At 42.5% G+C, this 23158-nt stretch overlaps 1 protein-coding gene across 4 annotated transcripts in view; it reads right to left on the reverse strand.

The window, feature by feature from the left end:
* Positions 1 to 12356: 12356 nt before the first annotated feature.
* The window catches only part of NIPAL1 (NIPA like domain containing 1), an 83716-nt gene continuing 72914 nt past the window's right edge, over positions 12357 to 23158 (reverse strand). For all 4 annotated transcript variants that reach the window (XM_033946023.1, XM_033946032.1, XM_033946041.1 and 1 more), the window contains exon 6: positions 12357 to 13884. In XM_033946023.1, the coding sequence (XP_033801914.1) occupies positions 13271 to 13884 (614 nt within the window). In that variant the 3' untranslated portion in view covers positions 12357 to 13270. The remainder of the gene's footprint in view (positions 13885 to 23158) is intronic.

Genomic DNA, 23158 nt, shown 5'->3' on the forward strand with positions numbered 1-23158 from the left:
GGCCCAGAGGTTGGGAATGAAGAGTCGAGGCTTTGTGAGGGTGGGGCTGGAGTTGGAACAGGGGCTGGGTCCATTAACAGGACGGGCCATGCGTCCAGGATTTTACTTTGCAAGATATGGTAACCCTACCCGCATGTAACAACTGCATCCAAAGTTTTCATGGAAACCCTCCCCCCCCAAAAAAAGAAAAAAAATCAAATTTTCAAACCATAATCCTAGCAAGAAGCTTTAGCTGCAACTTTGTGCATGTATTATTTTTTTGCTTTTGTGTACTGTTTCTGCTGGGTTCGGAGCACTGGGGACCACAGTCATACACTCTACTGGGTGTGCGCACAAGAGCTACACCTACCGCTCAGCTCTTGTGGGCATGTGCCAGGCATGCTTCTCTCCCTTTTACTGTCAATATTAATATTAAAAGCGTGCATGTAATTTGCATGCTGTTAGCGTTGAACATTGACCTTTACTTTAGAATTACTGGAAAAGCCACTGTTTTCTGACACAGTGCTGGCGTTCTGTGCATCTGGCTCTGGGTGAGTTGAGCTCAAAGCAACTGCATCATACATTTTGCAGAGTAGTTGTGGAGGAAGGTAGATACACGGTGGCAGTAGAGTATTATTTTCTGAAAGGTTTGTGTGCCAGAATGAATTCCTCATTAATCACTATTTGTGTAAATATTCTGTGAGCATAGACGGAACCATAAACAATTAATGGTCAGTTATTAGTATTAAATGATTCATGATATTTCCAGGTGTCTTAAGAACAGCCATACTGGGTCTGACCAATGGACCATCTAACCCACTCATTTCCAACAGTGGCTAATCCTGGTCAATAGTACCTGGCAGAAACCCAAATAGTAGCAACATTCCATGCTACCAATCCAGGGCAAGCAGTGGCTTTCCCCATGTGTGTCTTAATAGTTTTCTCCATAAACATAGTAACATAGTAGATGACAGCAGATAAAGACCTGAATGGTCCATCCAGTCTGCCCAACTTGATTCAATTTAAATTTTTAAATTTTTTTTCTTAGCTATTTCTGGGCAAGAATCCAAAGCTCTACCCAGTACTGTTCTTGGGTTCCAACTGCCGAAATCTCCGTTAAAACCTACTCCAGCCCATCTACACCCTCCCAGCCACTGAAGCCCTCCCCAGCCCATCCCCCACCAAACGGCCATACACAGACCTTTCTTAAACCTAACCTTCTCTGGCAACGAGTTCCAGAGCTTAACTGTCCTTTAAGTAAAAAATATATATATATTCTCTCCTTATTTTAAAAGGATTCCCATGTAATTTCATTGAGTGGGCCACTATTTTTTAGACTTTTAGAAAGGGTGAAAAATTGATTCACTGTTACCTGTTCTACACCACTCAGGATTTTATAGACCTCAATCATATCCTCCCTCTATAGGAGGGTGTCAAAGTCCCTCCTTGAGGGCTGCAATCCAGTTGGGTTTTCAGGATTTCCCCAATGAATATGTATGAGATCTATTAGCATACAATGAAAGCAGTGCATGCAAATAGATCTCATGCATATTTATTGGGGAAATCCTGAAAACCTGACTGGATTACAGCCCTCGAGAAGGGATTTTGACACCCCTGCTCTATGGGGTAAAGTTGAGAATCTCTAGTATAATGGGATATTCCTGATGGCTCAGATCTATCTGTTTAGGGAAAACTAACAAAGTCACACTCAAATACCCAAAATAAGTGCTCCCCAAACTCTAGCCAATATGACTCAATTAATTTCAATAATTAGCAGCTCACGTGAGTGGATTACTGGGCAGGATGGACCACTGGTCTGACCCAGCAGCAGCAGTTCTTATGTTCTTACCAGAGCTGCTCTTTGAGTTGCTCTTTAAAGCTTTCAAACTCACGCTGAGGGTGCTCCTTATCTTAAAAATTTAGATTTGAGGTTTATACATTTTTGGTGGAGTCGAGGGAGTTAACTTTCCTGCAATGTCCTAGGGCACACCCAACTTATATTTTGGTGTCTTTTAAGGATATGTTTTACATATAACATCACTCCTCCCTTTCTTCGTTAGTCACTATCCTATTTGTTAACAGCATTTCCATTAATTTACTTACCACAGCAGTCAGACTTAGCTCCCAACCTGCTCCTGAAATATACAGTAGTTATTGGGCTATAATCTATTCAGGAAGGACAGGAAAGGAAGAAAGGGAGGAGTGATGAATAATTTAAGGTTTTGAAAAGGTTGTAAAAATGAAAGGCTACATGTCCTAATGTAATAAATCGCTTACAGCAAGACAGTTGGGGTATCTTTTAGATTTTGTACATTAATACAAGATTTATTGATTGCTCGATAGTTGAAGCCAATTGTAAAAGTGGGAATCTAGTATCCATAGGAATTGCCATATTAGGACAGACTGAAGGTCCATCAAGTCCAGTATTCTGTTTCCTGAAATACATTTGTAATTCAGCATATGTTTTTAAGGAGAAAGAAGGGTTAATTAATACTCCAAGATCGCAGATGCCCATAGATTGCCATTTCAACCATGAAATCTGTTTTTCTGTATGGAAGGATTGTGCCACATAGATTGACAGAGTTTTAGACCAAAGCGTATTGAGAATTTTTTGTATAGTTTTAATTATAGGGTTAGTCAAAAAGAAGATTGAAGATTCATGCCAGGAGATTTGGACAAGGGAAAGGAAGCCATGAAAACTTGTTCAATATAATTAGCCATCTTTGGACAAAAGTTGATTCTGTAAGGTTAGAGGTTAACCAAACTACACCTTGTTTAAGTAAATATGCTTTGTGATAAAACAAAAAAATCTGGAAAATTTACTCTATTTGATGATTTAGGAACTTTCAATTTGGATAAAGATATTATTGGGTTTTTAACAGCCCACAGGAATTTAGACATAAGTTATTATACTATTGTGTAAAAGGATGATGGGAACAGTATAGGACACTAAAAAAAGAAGTAGGTAAAATCCACAAAAATAGGTCCACAGTCAGAGAGTGGATAAAAATAAAAAATACTGGGATGACACAGGAGGGACACAAAAATGAAAATGCTAACAAAAGTAACTTTAAAAAACTTTAAGGGCTCCTTATACTAAAGTGCACTAGCGTTTTTAGCACACGCCACAGATTAGCGCGCACTAACAACACGCTACACAGCTAGAATTAACGCCAGCTTAATGCTGGCATTAGCGTCTAGCTCATGCGGCATTGTAGCGTGCGCTATTCCTCATGTTAATGCCCTAATGCAGCTTAGTAAAAGGAGCCCTAAGTAAAAAATTGAAACACAAGGAATAAAACATTGAAGAGGACCCAACAGTCTGCATTTTGCTGTTTTGTTTTTATTGCATTTTCACATAGCAATCAAGCCTTCAATTTTTCACAATCTGCATGCGCTATAACAACTTTGAACAGTTTAGTGTCACCTGCAAATTTAATCACCTCACTCGTTGTTCCAATTTCCAGATCATTTATAAATAAGTTAAATAGCACCAGTCCCAGTGCAGACCCCTGCGGCACTCCACTGTTTACTCTCCTCCATTGAGAAAAATGACCATTTAACCCTACCCTCTGTTTTTTATCCGATAACCAATTCCTAATCCACAACTGAACTTTGCCACCTATCCCATAACACTTTAATTTTCTCAGGATACTCTTGTGAGGCACTTTATCAAAAGCTTTCGGAAAATCTAGATATTGGGCTATAAGATATCATCTGCATAAGCAGAAATTTTGAATTCAGAGTTTGCTATGGATATTCAATTTCTATTAGGGGGTTGTCTAATTGCAGCTGAAAAGGAGTTTAAGAGCTAAATTAAACAATAGGGGTGACATGGGGCAGCACTGCCTCTATAAAATCCAAATGGATTAGATAATTCATCATTAGCCATAATTTTAGCTGAGGGAGCTTAGTAGAGAATACAGATCATTTGAATATAAGATTCTGGAAAGCCAAAATATTTTAGAAACACAAAATAGATACTTCCACTCCACCCGGTCAAAGGCTTTTTCTGCATTGATAAAAGCTGCAAGAAGTGGATTAGCACTTGATTGGGTGTGGTAAAGTAAGTGACACAAAAGTCTGTTATTGTCTGAGCCATAGTGCCTTTTAAAAATCCAACTTGATCAGGGTGATATAACAATGGACAATTAGCAATTGAAGATGCTCTCACACCCCACATAGTTTATTGAGTGTACATAATAGAAGGTAAAGGGTCATGGATTCTGGATCTCTGTGGTACAACCAAAATGGTTTACATTTATTATGTGCAGGTACTTTCTCTGTCCCTAGTGGGCTCACATTCTACCCCGCCCCCTTTTACTAAGTCATAATAGAGGTTTCTACCACAGCCCAGGGCACTAAATGCTCCGACACTTATAGGAATTCTATGAGCGTTGGAGCATTTAGCGCTCCAGGCTGTGGTAGAAACCTCTACCATGACTTAGTAAAAAAAAAAAGGGGGGGGGGGGAGGGGTGTAAATTTTTGTCCTTGGGGCTGTGGACAGTTAAGTGGAGCTAGAGTGGCAATTGAATCCAAACTACAACACAGATTACCAAAACCCCATAAACCTAAATCTCATTCTAGTCAAAAATCTCTTTCAAAAGAGATATAGATTGAAATATTTCAAGCAGCCAATACTCTTCTTAGTACAGTACTGAATATTGTTGAGGAAGAGCTAGCAGGATCACGTGAAAAGTGTATGTTATTTGCAGTGAGCTCTGTGAAAGGCACGCTGGCGCTGGTTCACATGACAATATACATTTACACATCACAAAAGAAACAATGTTTTATCCTAATATTCAGAATAAGTCTACATTCTGGTACCTCTTGTTCCAAATAACAGAAATTGTTTAATTGCTTCTGCCTCTCGAACTACTATTGAAAATTCGGAATAATGGAAGTGATGTATGCTTTCCTCGAGTCATAACGCTGTGTTTAAAGAGCTGCCTGCGGGGGTTTCACTCCATGGATGTAAATATAATGTGTGTTGGTGTACAACTGTGTGAAAGCAGCAAATATGACAAATATTTTTCAAATGACAGTTTGTGCAGCAGGAACTCAAACTTTTTATTGTATACAATTTTAAGCACAGTGAGCTGAAATGTCTTTTGTTTAAATAAAAAATATGGTAACTTTTTTTCTTGAATTTTTAAGGCTAGTGCTTAACTTCTCATGGAATATGTTTATTAGCACATACTGACAAAGAAAATAAAGGAACCTGGGTTACAGACAGTTCTAATAATATACAATAATAACATGGCTTATGGCTATATGTGAAGAGCTCAATAAACAGTAAAGACAAAACACTTTAAGATGATGCCAGGCTACTAGTCCTATGCCTCTCTGGGGAACAAAGCTAGGGTTACAATATGGTTCCAGAAAAAGGAGGCTGGATTGAGACATATGGGTTTTACTTCCACTGAAAGCAATGGAAGTAAAACCTGGATGTCTCAATTCATCCTTCTTTTTCTGGAGCCATATGGTAACCCTACCAAGTACAAGCACTCTCAGTTTGAATGGCAGCTGCCTCCCCTCCAAGCTGCCACCTTAGGTAACCTCCCAGTGTGATCATATGTAATGTGCAGGCTCTCATAGCCTCTCCAACATGCGGAAGGCACCCGGCAGATGGAAGAGGAATCCCCCTGAAGCAGCACTGTGTGGGCTCAGGGGTTCTCCAGCGGCTGGTGGACGGAGGCATTTCCTTCAGATGGCGCTGCAGCATCCAGCAGGTACACACTCCTGGGCCTTCAAAGAAGGTTTGGATAGATTCCTAGAAGACAAAGGGATTGAGGGGTATAGATAGGTTTTGACCACTACTCAGGCAGTGGGCCTGATGGGCCACCGCGGGAGCGGACCGCTGGGCGAGATGGACCTCTGGTCTGCCTCAGCGGAGGCAACTTCTTATGTTCTTATCCCTTGCCACCTTTTGGGTTGTGGAACGAATTGTCAGTGTTGCCATTATGGCCTATGGGGAAAGTTGCTTTAATATACAAGTACTTTGGATTACGAGCATGCTTCTGCAATGAATTATGCTTGTAAACCAAGGTACCACTGTACAAACATATGCAGTATACAGCAACGGTCTCTGGTTAAGACATGAAATACTCTAATTTCAGAAGTCTGGCACATGTACATTTTTAAGTTAGCTAACTGGTGTTTGAGTGAAGAGACCAATTCCCTTCCTCCATTCAGCTCTGAAAGTTGCTCCTGCTGGTCAAAGGTCCCTAAGTCTGGAAGAGGAGCTGAAGATAGGTCTCTGCCAGGGCAGCAAACAGTGCTGCCACTGGTCTAGCATGCTAACTCTCTTCACAATGCTCCTGAAACTCAATTTCTATTAGAACTGCAGATGTCTTATCATAAGGTCAACATTTGTAATCATAAAAGCTTTTACGTAAATGCAAATGAGGTTGGTTACTTTTATATGGAAAGGAAGCTTCTGCTTATGCATCCATTTCACATTATATCATCCATCACACACAATATACAAATAACACAAGTATGCCTTACAAAAATGCCATGAGGCTTCATAGACAAGAACAGTGTAATGGTGTTTTTACTACAAAAATACCTGTTTGGTTTGTGCGTTCAAAACCAAAACAGATGCCTTCATACACAGTACAAGAAAACAGTGGAGGTGACAAAAAACAGCAAACAAAAAAGTACCTAGTAACGCTTTATTGTGATTTTCAGTAACTCAACATATACTGTGTTCCAGCTAAAAATCTGAACGTAACATTTATTTATTTAAAAAATTTATAGACTGCATACATCAATCTGCCTAATACAGTGGAACACCGATTATCTGGACTATCCTTGGCAGAGGGTAGTCCGGTTAATCAAAAATCCGGATAATTGGATATGAAGTAGCCCCCCCCTCCCCGACAAGGAAAGGTTGCATTCCCCCCTCCCTTCCTGAACAGGCACCAACCCCACCTTTTTTTCCTGGTGTTCTAGCAGCAACGCTGGGGCATGAGCGATCCTACTTGCTCCTGCCTATGCTCTATCAGCAACGAAAATAGCTGCAGACACTTCCAGGGGCAGTCTCGCAAGGCGTGCGTGCATGCGCTGATGGTATTTTTTATTTTTTTTTAAACAAAAGAAAACATTAATGTCCAGTTATTGCAGGGGGTGTGCTGATGGTGAGGGAAAGTATCCCGGCTCATGGAGGCTGGGCTTGGCTAATGGAAGCGGCGGCAGAAGCAGAGCAGGAGCACTAGTAGGAGGGAGAGTAATAATAATACTACTTCGGGGGACCTCAAATATAAATGGAGATCCTTCCGAAGCAATCTGGACAACTGGAGTTTGGATAATTGGTTTTGTACTGTATGTAGAACCACAATCTGATCTTCTGAATAAAACTCTTAATTGAAACCCACAAACAAGAAGCATCAAAAAAGTAACTTCTATATCCCAGAAACATTAGATTGTGGTTCTAAATATTTGTGTTGCAGTTCCTCCTTGGATGGTTCTCCCAGAGGATGATGGTGAAACCTAGCTTGGGTCAGAGGACATTGAGATGTGATTCCAATTATGTTTAAGCAATATGGATTTTAAATTGAGCACTGGATTGAGCACTTTCTGCACAGCAATCATGAACATGCATTATGTCGCCCCATTACAGAATAACGGTACGAGTTATGCGACTGGAACTTTACAAAATGAACAACGAGCGAACCCATGAAAATAAGAAAAGATAAGTAAAACCTTAGAATGCTTTTTGACTAGCACAATTTTATGATGTTATGTTGAGGAAGCTGTTAGGAAATCTTGTTGGTGGTTGGTTGAAAAGGAACAACAGAGTGCAGTGATGGTTCCTAATCTATCATGGTCTTAAACTGCATTAGTATGATCGGGTGGAGGCACTGAGCACTTTATTAATATTTATAGTTATATTTATTTATTAACACTGTGGATACAATAAACAGAGCATTATAAAAATTATTAAAAAAAAAAATAAAAAAGAGTGGCATTACAAACTGTAGTAGGTATTGCTGATGCAGGTACATTAGCAGAAACATGGTCTGTGATGGGTCAGCAAAAATCGCAATGAAGAGTTACCAGACACCTTCTATTTGCTGTTTTTGAAATTTCCAGGGACTGTGCTTTCAAAGTATTTGCAGAAAATGTCTATAAATAGCAAGCTGCCAATTTATTTTAAAAACAGGAAAAGATGATAAAAACCATATGTTAAGTGAAGACGTTCAAACTGTATGCTAAACTTGATTCTCTCTATGTATATTAACCTACGAGATGGCTCTGGCTAACATTTCAGAGAATAGTGTCCCAGGGAAGTCAGGTCTTAGCATATAAAGAAAGCCTAGGCTAATGTAGATCTTTCTACATACATGGCCACTACCTTCCAGGTATATTAGAAAAGTGCCCATCAGGACAGGTTAGGGAAAACACCTGAATGGAGTAGGTGGCTATGCAAAAACTGCCCTGGGGGCCATAGTAAAATGATTGGAATAAATAAAAAAGGACACTAATAAAGAAGCTTGAATAAATAAGGATATTGTTAAAGAAGGACCAGGAAGACTATATGAGAGAAAGGGAAAACAATATATATATATATATATATATATATATAATTATGTGATTTGCTAGTTAGGTAGAATTTAGAAAAGATTAAGGGCTCCTTTTACGAAGCTGCGTTAGCGGTTTAACGCATGTAATAGCGTGCGCTAATTTGCCTCTTGAGCAGGTGGTAGTTTTTTGGCTAGTGCGGGGGTTAGCGAGCGCTAAAAATGTGCGTGCGATAAAGGAGCCCTAAGTGCATTGACATATGCAGAGGTAAAGTGAAAATTTTGATTTTTTTCTTCTTTATGTTGGCCACCCCTTTTCCTGTCCTAATACTGAACAGAATTTCCCGCCTTTACCTTTCTCTTTGTTTCTCCTGCTCTTATAAAACCACTGAGATAGATGTTAGGGTTAAAAGCCTTTTAATAATAATAATAATTGAATCTGAAATATGAATGGTTTACAAAATGTGTGTGTATGAGTGATATTCAAATAGGATAATGTTCTAAAAATTATAGACACTCTGTAGTGGAAAAAAATCAACTAGTTGGGGCCTCTGACCTTTGTTGACCTCATGGACCCCATGGAAGCATGATCTGTGGAATCTTTCCTTCTGGCTGCTGCAATGTTTCTTTATTTCTTTAGTAAACAATGGACAGGATGGTGGGGGCTGATTAGCTTGCATTACAATCCAGTATTACGGTCAGAAAGATAGGCTGCTCTTGAAAGATATCTTTTATATTTCTTTCTAACGGTAAAATTATTGTCCATATTTAATGATGCAGAATCTTTTCTGTTTTGTTAGAATAAGAATCTTTTGCCTGCCTATAAAAATGCACTGTTTAAGGGTAGGATATATTTTCTCTTTCTAAAAGAAACATGTTTTGTATTTTTTTGGTAAACTGTCAGCTTCACTCAATTAAGATAGTGGTGTCAGAGAGCTTCTTTAATTCATTCTTTAAGAGCACATATTATCACATTTTCCAATACATATTTTTCTACTTCCCTTATTATATTTTGTTCTTTATAAGTTGTTTAAGAGTTTATTAATTTCTTTTTAGAAATACACCTCTTTTTAAGACTATAATAGATTTAGAACCTTTTGTGTACAAATAAATATGCTTATGAACCACATAAGTCAGGCTTTATTAACTTTTTCTATAATTTGTCAATTTTCTTTATATTGTGTTTTAGAAAAAGCATTATGTTTCAAAACTCAGGAATGTCTTTGTCTAGATCAGTATTCTTCAACCGCCGGTCCGCAGAAATTTTCTGCCAGTCCACAGGGCTGGCGGGTCCATCAGGCAGAAGACAGTGCTCTTCAGCCGCCGGTCCACGGTGCAATTGACACGGCATCTTTGGGCCGGCTCCCTGAGTGCTGCAGTGCACAAAGCCATGGGAAAAGGCTCCTATGCACGTCCTGCACCTGAAACGGAAGCCTTCTCTCTGACGTTGCAACATCAGAGGGAAGGCTTCCGGATGAGGTGCGGGATGTGCGCGAGGAGTCGCTGACCACAACTTTGTGCAATGCAGCACTCATGGAGCCGGCCCGAAGACGCCGCCTTGAACTAGCCTGAAGATAACACGGTGGGGGTGGGGGAGGGGGCAGCCCAGAAGGCAAGGCACAGCATGGAGGGAGAGAGACAACAACGGTAGGGGGAATGCTTTTATTTTTTTATTTAGTGATTGATTTACACCTGCTGTCTGTTCAGGAAGAAATGCATTTGTTTCTTTTCCTCTGGGGTTGTACTGCATGCAGTCTTGCATCTTAGGGTTTGTTTGTAAATATTAGTACTTTTAGTTTTTGGTCCTCCATTTGCATGGGGTTATCAGTTTTCTGGTAGGAATGAATGTTGAAAAGCATACAGTGTGCTTTGTGTATTTTAATTTTGTGGTTAAACATTATGTGTTGTTAATACAATTATATTGTGTGTATAAAAATGGTGTTACAATTAGTACTATTATGGGAGTGGGGTCTGGGGCAGAGATGGGCACGATTTAGCCCAGTGTTTTTCAACTGCCGGTCTGTGGACCGATGCCGGTTCACAAAATAATTATTTCTATTGGTCCATAAGGTTGAAGAACACTGGTCTAGATCACGTGTAGGAATGGTCCTGCCTTATATGGAAATGCTCTGACCAAGTATTGGAGATATGACGTACCACAGTTATTTCAACAGTATAAAAGACGGTGCCAAATTTTTGCACTTTGAGATTGTTCTCCATACACACATAAATTTAAGTGCTATTGAGAGAATCTCCTTCATACAAAGGTCAATTATGGGTTTTTGTTTTATGGAAAGGCATAAAATTAATTGGCATTTTAATATAAATTAAATTTTTTTTATTGAAAATGCATACCTTTGTGTGAATTATTGGCTTAGAGAATAGCCATTTTGGGTGGGGACACTGTATCCTGTGCTCACCTAAAATAATCAAACTATACTGTACACATGTAAATTTATAACCCGTTTGTCTATGCATTATGTATATCAGCCTTGAAACCCATTCTGAGCTCATTAGGGAGGATGGGATATAAAATGATATGAACAAAACCTATCACTCTGATAGAACACTTTTTGTTGTTGCTCTTGCTCATAAAGCATCTGATTTACCCCATGAATGCAAAGTAGAAATATCACTTCACTGGTTTACTCTAAAAACTTTTCTCAAATTTAAAGGAAACTGTAAGCCAACTCTGTGAGTTTCAGAAAACAAAATGACAGAATATTTTAAAGAGGAGAGTCCTTTCTTACTGCAAAAAGGGGTGGCAGAAATGAAATGGAAAATATACTAGATAAGTCAGACCTTGGAGTTCCATTAGTACTTGGGTGTAGGACATATTGGACACACATAAGAAACTTCTCACACAAAATAACTACCCAAGTTTTGGTCAGTGCTGAGCTCAGCCACTATATTACACACATACAGTAGAGAGTGGTAACAAGATCAAATGTAGTTTTTTGTTTTGGAAGTCTAAGATGAGCCATTGTTTCCCATTCTGAGCTTTGTGTCTCAGCAATACCTTTTGACGAGAGAACCCTTACACTTCTGAGCAAAGAATACCTTGCATTAACTACTAGAAACACAAAGAGATGCTTCCATTTGATCAATTAAAATGAATGCTTGTTCTTTTTGCTAATACATTCAACATGATAATCCACCCAACACACAGTAGTTTAAAAGCATTTAGTACAACCATAACATTTAAAAAAAGCTTCAACATATTACAAATACCATCAAGTGTGGTATGCTGCTCTGAGAAAGGCAAATATACAGTTCTAAAAATAACTGATAACAAAATGAAGATGCAGCATAAGGTTATCAGACTAAAAAGTAATCCATGGGAAACAGGAGGCCTAAAAATCTCTTTGAACACCTTTCCCCCCTCACCCTCCCATTTTATGATCAACCCCACCCCAGGCAGTCTAAGAGTTCCTCTGAGAATCTCAGTTTATGCTACTCTTTTTCTGGCATGGGACCCTCCAGTAACAACACAGCTGCATGCCTTCCTCTCTCCATGGGCTTACACACATCCTCTCCACGTCACGCATAAGTCTTGCTGAATTAGAGATTTGAACTCAAGTCTGCTATTCTCCAGTGCAAATCTAAGTTATGGCAATTGACATTAACCACCTTAGTACTGTATAAAAAAACATAACAAAGAGTTTCTTTCCTGCAGATTCTGTCAGTTCCTGATCTAGTCGCCCAACTGGGAAATCCTCCCCCCCCCCCCTGTACTGCACTGGGACAAAAACTGCTTCATGTCAATACTCCTGCAACAGCTATAAATAAATCTATGAAAACAAACAGCACAACAATTTAAAAGGAAAAAACCTTCACTTTCAAAGCACTCATAAGGGCTTCATTCTCTTTTTATTTCATCGTAAACAGAACCTCATTGTATGATGAAAACAGACTAATTTTCAGTTATTCTAAAAATATTGTCTGGGTTTATGCTTTGAACTGAAAACATGGCAGTCACTTGGTTTGCAGCCTTGCCAATTTAAGCATCACATCGTAGCTAGGGCATAAATTCTGAAGAGACACTTGAAAAATCATTCTTCAGACTAATACAACTTTCTGCTGCTTCTATTAACATTCTTCAAACAGTAGGAATGCCAGTCTTGATGAGTAAGTGCCACTGCTTCAATTTCATCATTTTCAGAATGCAGTAAAGCAGAGGAATTGCTGTTCTCTTCATGGCTACACTTTCAAGGACTCTCAAGAAGCAGAAGATCCCACATTATTATTACTTTACCCTTTCATGTAATTATATATATCTAATATTTCTGTAGGAAAAGGCTAAGAATTGGTATAAAACTTTTCCTTTAATGTTAGGGGGGGATGAGGAGGAAATGTAAAACTGGTTTAAAGTGCATTTCTATAACAAGAAAGTTATTTACACTGACAGGCATTAAATATGCAGGATAACATTCATTTTTTGAAGTCAGTGTGCTCATTTCTCAGTTTTTGTTCTGAAAACCAAAACTTTACAATTCATTAATACCTTTAGTCAAGCTGATGTCCATGACAGTAGTATATGACAAAGTCACAGGAACTATTTATTAGTCCCAAAACTGTTGCTCTGTAAAATGAACCACTTTACATATATTCCACAGTTTAAAATTCTGAAGATTTCAATAAAGAATCCCACATTCAGGATTTTGCACTGATTAACAACTGACTGCACATACATGTAAAAAAAAAAAAAGTCTGTAATTTCCAGTGGACAAAAATATCTTTTTGTAGGAATCAACAGCAGGGTGATTTACCGGAGTTCATTAACTCTGCTCAATGTATCATCATCCTCATAGACCAGAACTGGGCTTTCCATGTTGTCTAGTAGGGTATGTTGGTCTTCATGTCTCAAAGGCCCTTGCTTTTCTTTCTTTAAATTAGAACTAATTTGAGTCCAGGTCAAATTGGTATTTTTAAAAGCATGCAATAGAAAGATGCCAGTGATTATGGTAAGGAATCCACAGAGGGTCCCGATTATGTCACCTATGCTCATACTGCTCCATTCCTTGAACAAAATGATAGAGCAGGTCACAACCATAGTGGTGAAGAATACATAATAAATTGGTGTGACTACTGAAGTATTAAACATATCCAGTGCTTTGTTGAGAAAGGTGATTTGAGTGCCAACAGAAAGTGCCAGCACAACCAGCAAGAAAAAGAATAGAGGATGTTTGTAAACTGGCTCCCGATGTATGAGATCTTTTATTGCAATTCCCAGACCTTTGACAGAAGATACAGAGAAAGCTCCAATCAAAGAGCAAATGGAAATGTAGACCAATATATTTGTCTGACCTTTTTTTGGAGCCACCCCAAAGATCAGCACAATAGAAATAATAATTACAAGAACTGCAAATACAATAAACCCTGTGTAGGAGAAAAAAAAAGAACAAAGTTAACTGAAAGAACAAAACCTTTATGGCAAGCAAACATTATACTAGTCAAGTGTTTTTGTTTCAATTGGTTGGGCTTCCCAGTGCATCAGAAAATGATTGAGGATAAAAGGTGAGAGTATGAGTTTCAAGGTAGACTTGACTATGACTATAATGTTAATGTTTTCAATTTAGAAATAAAAATATGAAACAATTCCAAAAGACTGTAAACCAGTGCACAAAAAAATGTAAACAGAAAAACTTAAAAGATCTGCTCTGAATTCATGTATATACTATACATATATTATAGGTCTGATTCACTAAGACTTTTCTGTGAGGAAAGACCTTGATAATCATTTCTTAAGTGTGAACACTAGACACATGTCAAGATAGTAGGCATCTGATCTAAGAAGCACACAGGCCATTAGCCAGGATTTACGAAGGGCCGCTGAAAAGTCCTCAGCTCAACCAACAAAGGCCTACATTTACTAACAATAGTGACTTCAATCGTTGTTGGTCGATTCTCTGGCCGATTTTCCAACAGTGATTGATTCACTATTAAGCTTGCATGCAAATGATTTGCTTGGAGGTGCAAATCATTTGCATGCAAACCCATCGACTCAATCGCTCAGTGAGTGATTGACACAATGCAGAGCCCTAACAGTAGTGGCAGGGGAAGCAGACTCCTGTCACTGCTGTCAGGGCTGCAGATTTTTTTAATGGGACAGATGTTCTGCGTGCCATCTGTCCCATTAAAAAGCCCCCACCCCCACACACTAGCACTCCTGAGCCATAGTCCCCCCCCCAAATCCCAAAAAGATGGCAGGAGGGATGGCGAGTCCCTCTTGCCATGAAGACCTCCCCCCCGAAGAAAAAGACAGGAGAGATGCCCACTCCCTCCTGTCTCTGAAGGTGCCTGCCTGCTCCCTGAAAAAAATGGCAGGAGGGATGCCCACTCCCTCCTGTCCGCAAATACTTCTACCCCCCCCCCACTGAAGAAAAAGGCAGGAGGGATGCCCACTCCTTCTTGCCACCGGAGACCGCACTCCCCCGGCCCTCGTACCTGTGACGTTGGGAGGAGGTACTGGAAACACCTGCTCCGGCTCCTCCGCAACAACACTGGACCTTAGATCCCTCCGCGGTGCATCATGTGATGCACAGGGAGGGGCCTAAGGCCCTGATAGTCTCCTTCTTAAGGAAGTCCCTAATTGGCTCAGATCTCTCAAGCTCCTCCCAAGGGAGGAACTTGAGGTATCTGAGCCAATCATGGCCTTAGGCCCCTTCCCATGCATCACATGATGCACTGGGAGGGGCCTAAGGCCCAGTGTTTAGGGGAGGAGTCGGAGCAGGATGTGTTTTCAGTACCTTCTGCTCCCAATGTCACAGGTACGGGGACCGGGGCCAGGGGAGTAGGGCCTCCGGTGGCAGGAGAATGTGGGCATCCTGCCTGCCTTTTTCTTCAGGGGGGAGGTATTTGCGGATAAGAGGGAGTGGGAATCCCTCCTGCCATTTTTTGGGGGGAGCGGGCAGACACCTTCAGAGGCAGGAGGGAGTGGGCATCCCTCCTGCCTTTTTCTTCGGGGTAGAGGGGGGAGGTCTTTCATGGCAGGATGTAGTGGGCATCCCTCCTGCAATCTTTTTGGGGTTCGGGTGGGTCACCGCAATTATCAGGGGAGGGGGGGTGCGATTGTCGGGGGTCATTGGGGAGGGCTGCAGGAGCGATGGGGGATTTTTTTCATTCTTTTTTTATGGGACAGGTATTTTGCGTGTAATACACGCAAAATATCTGTGCCATGGAAAAAAATGATTAAAAAAAAGCAGGCAGACCTGTTGGTAACACAGTTACTGAGGGGTCTACAGCAATCAGGTTTTAGGATTGGTAAATAGCCAAGCAATGTAAGTGAATCAATTGCTTGGCTATTTTGCATGGTATTTTACTAATTTGCATAGCTGGATTGGAAAATGGGTGATCGAGGGAAAAAACATGCGGTGGGCCATTTAGTGAATCGGGTCAGTTAGCAGCGATTGTTGCTAAACCTAGCCCAAAGTTGGGGCAGTCTCCATTGAGGGCTATATACTTAGTCCAGTGATTTTCAACTTTTTTTCATTTAATCAGAAAAATACGTAACGAAAAAAGTGGAAAATTGCTGGACTAAGTGTGTAGCCCTCAATAGAGACTTTGTTGGTTGGGCTGAGAACTTTTCAGTGGTCTCTTGTAATATATTTTCCACCATAAATACATTTATTGGTTTGGATGAATGACTGTAATTATCCGAGGACAAACAGGCACTATATTCTCACATGTGGGTGACGTCATCCACAGAACCTGGCACAGACAGTCAAAATAGAAGTATTGATATAGGACGCTTTGATGGACTCTGACAGATGTAGATTTAAGACCAGAATCAGATAGATAAACCAGAGAATCCAACACCAAATCTACTGATAAAGAAGTTGGATCGTGATGATGAAGGAGACACCAGGAAGAGAACCTAGTCCACTTTTGTTGATAACATTGTAAAGTGGATGGTTACCTGGATGCATCAAGAATTTGTCAAACAGGCTGAGAGGGATGTAAGGTAGATGGATTCAGCCCGAGAGAACCCAAGCTGATAGGTATAGTGATGGCAGGTTGGGATGCAGAAGAGATCCCTGACTCTGTGTAAACAGAGTAGGAAATATTAGAAGAGGTAAGGGCTCCCTGAAACTGAGTTGAAGTAGAAAGGGGAGAAGAACCAATGTTGCCTGGGCCACCCTGGAGCAATGAGAATCAAGGTGGCTGTTTCGCTCTTGAGCTTGAACAGAGCTTTCAAGATGAGAGGGATTGGAGAAAATGCATATAGACATAGGCCTGTCCAATCCAGGAGAAAGGCACCTGCTTCCAGGTGGAGAGGACAGTAAAGCCCAGAGCAAAACTGGGGCAACTGGTAATTGTTAAGAGACATAAACAAGTCCTCTTGTGTGGGGCCCTATTGAGCAAAGATGGACTAGAGAGTTGCAGAGCTGAGAGTCCCTTCGTGAGGCTGAAGAATTCTGCTGAGGTTATCTGCTAGGGAATTCTTCTCCCCTTGAATGTAGACAGCTTTTAGGTGCCAATAGTTGCCCAAGTCCAGAACTTCTGGGCCTCCTAATATAACAGGAGAGAGCCCATGCCTCCTTGTTTGATGATGCAGTACATTGCTACTTGATTGTGCAAAGGAGAAAGACTTGGGACCAGAGAAGATGATGGAATGCCTTGAAGACATTAAAAAAAAAGAAAAAAAAAAGAAATCGCTCTGAAGTGAAATTTCTGCTTCTTGACATCTAAAGACCCTGAGTCTGAAGATCATCTAAAGACCCTGAGTCTGAAGATCATCTATATGAACCCCCCAAGCATAAGTGGATTAATCCGTCGTGATGACCTTGTGATGAGGGAGTAAGTGAAAAAGGAGACCTCTGGAGAGATTGGAAGAGGTCATCCACCATCGAAGCGACTGCAAAAGAAATTGTGTCACAATATATGTTGTGAGAGATAATCTGTCGCTTGAGACCACTGATAAGCAAAGGTCCACTGAGGAGTGCAAAGTAGCCTTGTCAGTGGTGTCACATGGACAGTGGAAAGGGAAAGACAGAGTCTTGCCAGTAGTGCTCCAGGACACAGGAAAGGCATGTGACCTGAAAACCTTCAAGTGCCAAGCAAAAAAGTGTTCAAATTGTAAACAGGAAAAGAAGAGCAAGTTCAGAAGAAGAAATGCTCTCAACAGAGAAAAAGGCCAAATTCTGGAGACCCTTGGTAGAATCCCCATAAAAATTGAAGGATAGTAGTCGTACCGGAAAAGAAAAAGCCGAAGATAGCGGAGTTGTGGAGTCACAAATGCAAGCACTCCTTTTTAATATGAAAAAAGATGTGAAGCCGTTAGAAGGGCCTGATAGTACAAACTGTGCTAGATGACTGAAAAGTGCAAGCACATACAGGAAGCTCTAAGGAATGAAAGGAAAAAAGAGGCTTCCCTGAAATCCAAAGAACAAAAACTCAGGAAGAGTAAGAATACTGCACCTGGGTGCGAAAATAACAGCAGAACCGAAAGGTGTGAAAACCAATCAAGTGGGAAGGGGAAGGAGAAAAAAAAACTCCAGACCCCTAGAAATGAAGGATGTCAAGAGCTGGATAGTGGCAGAAAGACAAAAATCCCAAGGCCAAAAGGCTAAAGAAAAAAATGCTGCTATGAAAACCAGGAGAAGAAAAGTTATCCTAAAAAGGATTGAGTGGCCTCTTCCTCCCCTACAGCCACTCCCAAACATCCAGCATGAAGTATAAAGAAATGTAGAGACCTGAAGAAGAGTCTGGATATTCCCAAGCAGATACCCTGCAACATTAGTGGAACAGAGGAATGAGAAACGAATACACCTGGTTGATCCTGTATTGCAGCAAAATCAAGGACAAAACTGTAATGACGGGAAAACTACCTGATAGCTCTCCACCCTTGTTAGTTCCCGTCAGTGGTCATTGATGCTTCTAAGATATGTAAGTACCGAGAAGGCAAAACAAGCAGTGGAAGACGACACTGTGAATCAATTTGATGTACAGTAGGAATATCAACTCTCCTTCCATTGCAACACCAAAATGAAAGTCTGAATTTTGAGGATATGCCCCGAAGAAATATGTCAAAAAGGCTGACGTGAGTTGAATATTGCCCTCACTAGCAGGTATACATACACTAGATCCTGAAGACTTCTTCAAGGTAGATTGCACTTGCAATTCACAAAGAAGTTAAGGTGTATCAAACACAGAAATAGGAATCACTCTGTATAAAATGAGTCTCATAGAAACCCCTGAAAAGGGAAAAAATGGAGACTCTAGAGCACTGTTCTTCAACTGTCGGTCCGTGGACTGGTGCCGGTCCACAGGAAATTTCTGCCGGTCTGTGCAGGGCCGGCGAGATAGCAATGTTACTTACCGTAACAGTTGTTATCCAGGGACAGCAGGCAGCTATTCTCACTAGTGGGTGATGTCATCCGACAGAGCCCCGACACGGACATCTTGAAAGCATGTCTTGCTTGAAGAAACTTAGAAGTTTCGAGATGCCCGCACCGCGCATGCGCCAGTGCCTTCCCGCCCGATGTACCGGGCGTGTCTCCTCAGTTCAGGTAGCTAGCCTGAGAAGCCAACCCAGGGGAGGTGAGTGGGACGTGAGAATAGCTGCCTGCTGTCCCTGGATAACAACTGTTACGGTAAGTAACATTGCTTTATCCCAGGACAAGCAGGCAGGTATTCTCACTAGTGGGTGACCTCCAAGCTAACCCCAATGGGATGGTGGGAGAGTTGGCAATTTCAAGAGAATAAATTTTGTAACAGTTTGGCCAAACTGTCCATCCCGTCTGGAAAAAGTGTCCAGACAATAATGAGAGGTGAATGTATGAACCGAGGACCAAGTGGCAGCCTTACAAATCTCCTCAATCGGTGTCGATCTGAGGAAGGCTACAGAGGCTGCCATTGCTCTGACCTTATGGGCTGTGACCTTACAGGGAAGGGATAATCCAGCCTGGGCATAGCAGGAAGAGATACAAGCCGCCATCCAGTTAGAGATGGTGCGCTTCGATACAGGACGTCCCAACTTGTTTGGATCAAAGGAGACGAAAAGTTGAGGAGCAGTTCTGTGAGGCTTTGTGCGATCCAAGTAGAAAGCTAAAGCACGTTTACAGTCCAGAGTGTGCAAAGCAGCTTCCCCAGGATGAGAATGAGGCTTTGGAAAGAACACTGGAAGCACGATGGATTGGTTGATGTGAAATTCAGAGACCACTTTAGGCAGGAATTTCGGATGAGTACGAAGAACCACCTTGTCATGATGGAATACAGTGAACGGTGGATCCGCTACTAGGGCCTGAAGCTCACTGACGCGGCGAGCAGACGTGAGGGCCACCAGAAAAACCACCTTCCAGGTGAGATACTTAAGTGGAGCCTTGTTGAGAGGTTCAAACGGAGGCTTCATGAGATGAGACAGGACAACATTGAGATCCCAAACCACAGGAGGAGGTTTGATAGGAGGGTTGACATGAAAAAGACCTTTCATAAATCTGGAAACTACAGGATGAGCAGACAAAGGTTTCCCCTGTAGAGGCTGATGGAAAGCCGCAATAGCACTCAGGTGGACTCGTATGGAGGTAGACTTGAGACCAGACTGAGATAGGTGTAGAAGGTAGTCCAATACAGAAGAAAGGGAAGCTCGCTGAGGTTCCGTAGCATTGGAAATACACCAGGAGGAGAATCTAGTCCATTTTTGGGAGTAGCATTGTCGAGTAGCAGGCTTCCTGGAAGCCTCCAAGACCTCCCTCACTGCTTGAGAAAACTGGTGAGGAGTTATGTTGAAAGGAACCAAGCTGTCAGGTGGAGGGACTGCAGATTGGGATGAAGTAGTGAACCCTGATGTTGAGTGAGTAGTGAAGGAAACACTGGAAGAAGTATGGGCTCCCTGCTGCTGAGTTGAAGTAGAAAGGAGAACCAAGGTTGTCTGGGCCACCGAGGAGCAATTAGAATCATGGTGGCATGGTCTGATCTCAACTTGACCAGAGTCTTCTGAATGAGAGGAAAAGGGGGAAACGCATATAGGAAGCGATTCCCCCAACCCAGTAGGAAAGCGTCTGCCTCGAGGCGGAGAGGAGTGTAGATCCTGGAGCAAAACTGAGGCAGCTTGAAGTTGTGGGGGGCTGCAAAGAGGTCTATCTGAGGTGTCCCCCACTGTGCAAATATCTGATGAAGGGGTTTGGAATTGAGCGTCCATTCGTGAGGCTGAAGAAGACGACTCAATTTGTCTGCCAAGACATTGTCCTTCCCTTGAATGTAGACAGCCCTGAGGAAGGTGTTGTGGCGGACCGCCCAATCCCAGACTCGAAGAGCTTCCTGGCAGAGGGAGGCCGAGCCCGTGCCCCCTTGCTTGTTTACATAATACATGGCGACCTGATTGTCGGTGCGAATTAGGACCACCATGTCGTGAAGCAGATGTTGAAAAGCCTGAAGAGCATTGAAGATGGCTCTGAGCTCCAGAAGATTGATTTGATGGAGTCGTTCCGCACTGGTCCAGAACCCCTGAGTGCGAAGACCATCCAGATGAGCTCCCCATGCATAGTTCGATGAATCGGTCGTGAGAACTTTCTGGTGGGGAGGAGAGTGAAATAGCAAACCTCTGGATAGATTCGAAGAGGTCATCCACCAGGGAAGAGACTGCCATAGAGCAGGAGTGACTACAATGTGACGGGACAATGGGTCGGACACCTGAGTCCACTGAGATGCCAAGGTCCATTGAGGAATTCTGAGATGTAGTCTGGCAAAAGGCGTCACATGAACTGTGGATGCCATGTGACCCAAGAGGACCATCATGTGTCTCGCTGAGATGGACGGGCGAGAAGACATCGACTGGCAGAGTAGAAGAAGAGCATCCATGCGCTGAGGAGGAAGGAACGCTCGAAGTTGGATGGTATCCAGGACCGCCCCGATGAAGGGGAGAGTCTGGGTGGGCTGAAGATGTGACTTGGGAAAGTTGATCTCGAAGCCCAAGTTCTGCAGAAAACAAATTGTAGTCAAGGTCGCCGAAATGACCTCTGGGGCCGACGGGGCCTTGATGAGCCAGTCGTCGAGGTATGGAAACACCTGGAGACCCATGTTCCGGAGTGCAGCGGCCATCACCACCAGACACTTCGTGAAGACTCTGGGCGAAGAGGAAAGGCCAAATGGAAGCACTCGATACTGCAGATGCAGATGTCCCACCCGAAATCTGAGGAACTTGCGGGAGGCCGGATGAATCGGGATGTGAGTGTAGGCCTCCTTGAGGTCCAGAGAGCATAACCAATCGTTCTGCTCGAGGAGGGGATAGAGAGAGGCAAGGGTCAGCATACGGAACCGCTCCTTGACCAAAAACTTGTTGAGGACTCGAAGGTCCAAAATGGGCCGCAGATCGCCCGTCTTCTTCGGAACCAGGAAATATCGGGAGTAAAAACCTTGGTTCTGCTGATCTAACGGGACTGGCTCGACGGCCCGAAGCCGAAGCAAGGCCTGAGCCTCCTGGAGAAGAAGGGCGGTCTGCGTTAAGTTGGAAGGATGCTCTCTTGGAGGGTGGTCCGGGGGGACCCGGTGGAAATGAAGAGAGTATCCCTCTCTTACGATGGTAAGGACCCAAAGGTCTGTGGTGATTGACTCCCATCGATGACAAAAATGATGGAGACGACCCCCTATGGGAAAAACAGGGGAAGACAGAACGTTGGTTATGCTCCCTGGAAGAGAGTCAAAAAGGCTGAGTAGCCTTGGGTGCAGCCGGCAGCTGAGGCTTCTGCTGCGTCTTCTGCGGAGGCTGTCTCTTCGCAGGCTGTCTCGCAGGAGGAGTCTGCCTCGGTTGATAACGCCGCTGGTAAATTTGAGGCAGTCTAGATGGACGAGACTGCTGAGGCTTCGGTTTAGGACGTAGAATAGACTGAAAAGACTTTTCATGGTCCGACAGCTTTTTAGTAACAGTTTCGATAGACTCATCAAATAGATCCGCTCCTGCACAAGGTACATTTGCAAGTCTGTCTTGGAGGTTCGGATCCATATCGATGGTTCGAAGCCATGCCAGGCGACGCATGGCAACCGAACATGCCGCAGCTCGAGCTGAGAGCTCAAAGGCATCGTAGGAGGATTGCATCAGTTGAAGGCGTAATTGGGACAGGGTCGCCACCACCTCTTCAAACTGGAAACGAGCCTGAGCATCGATGAAAGGAATGAACTTGCGGAGCACCGGCAAGAAAAAATCCAAGTATGAAGAGAAGAAAAAGTTGTAGTTGAGTACTCGAGTCGCCATCATCGAGTTCTGATAGATACGTCTACCAAACTTATCCATCGTTCTCCCCTCTCTGCCCGGAGGCACGGAAGCATAGACTTGGGAGAGATGAGAACGTTTGAGAGAGGACTCGACTAGAAGGGACTGATGAGAAAGTTGAGCTCCCTCAAACCCCTTGTGGTGAACGATGCGGTATCGAGCATCCAGTTTACTGGGAACTGCAGGTAAGGAATACGGTGTCTCAAAACAGCGCATGAAAGTCTGGTCCAGCAGCTTGTGTAGAGGAAGCCGAAGTGTCTCCGCCGGAGGGTGAGGTAAATGCATGGTGTCCAAATACTCTTTAGAATATTTGGACCCAGTGTCCAAAGTCACATCCAAGTCATCCGCCATCTGTCGGAGAAAGGATGAGAAAGACAGTTGGTCTGCCAAGGCCGGCCGACGAGACGGGCTAGAAGACGTGGAAGCCTCCGGGTCCAGGGAGAG

This window comes from Geotrypetes seraphini, chromosome 1 (genome assembly GCF_902459505.1).
Source record: "Geotrypetes seraphini chromosome 1, aGeoSer1.1, whole genome shotgun sequence".
In the NCBI taxonomy this organism is placed as follows: domain Eukaryota; kingdom Metazoa; phylum Chordata; class Amphibia; order Gymnophiona; family Dermophiidae; genus Geotrypetes; species Geotrypetes seraphini.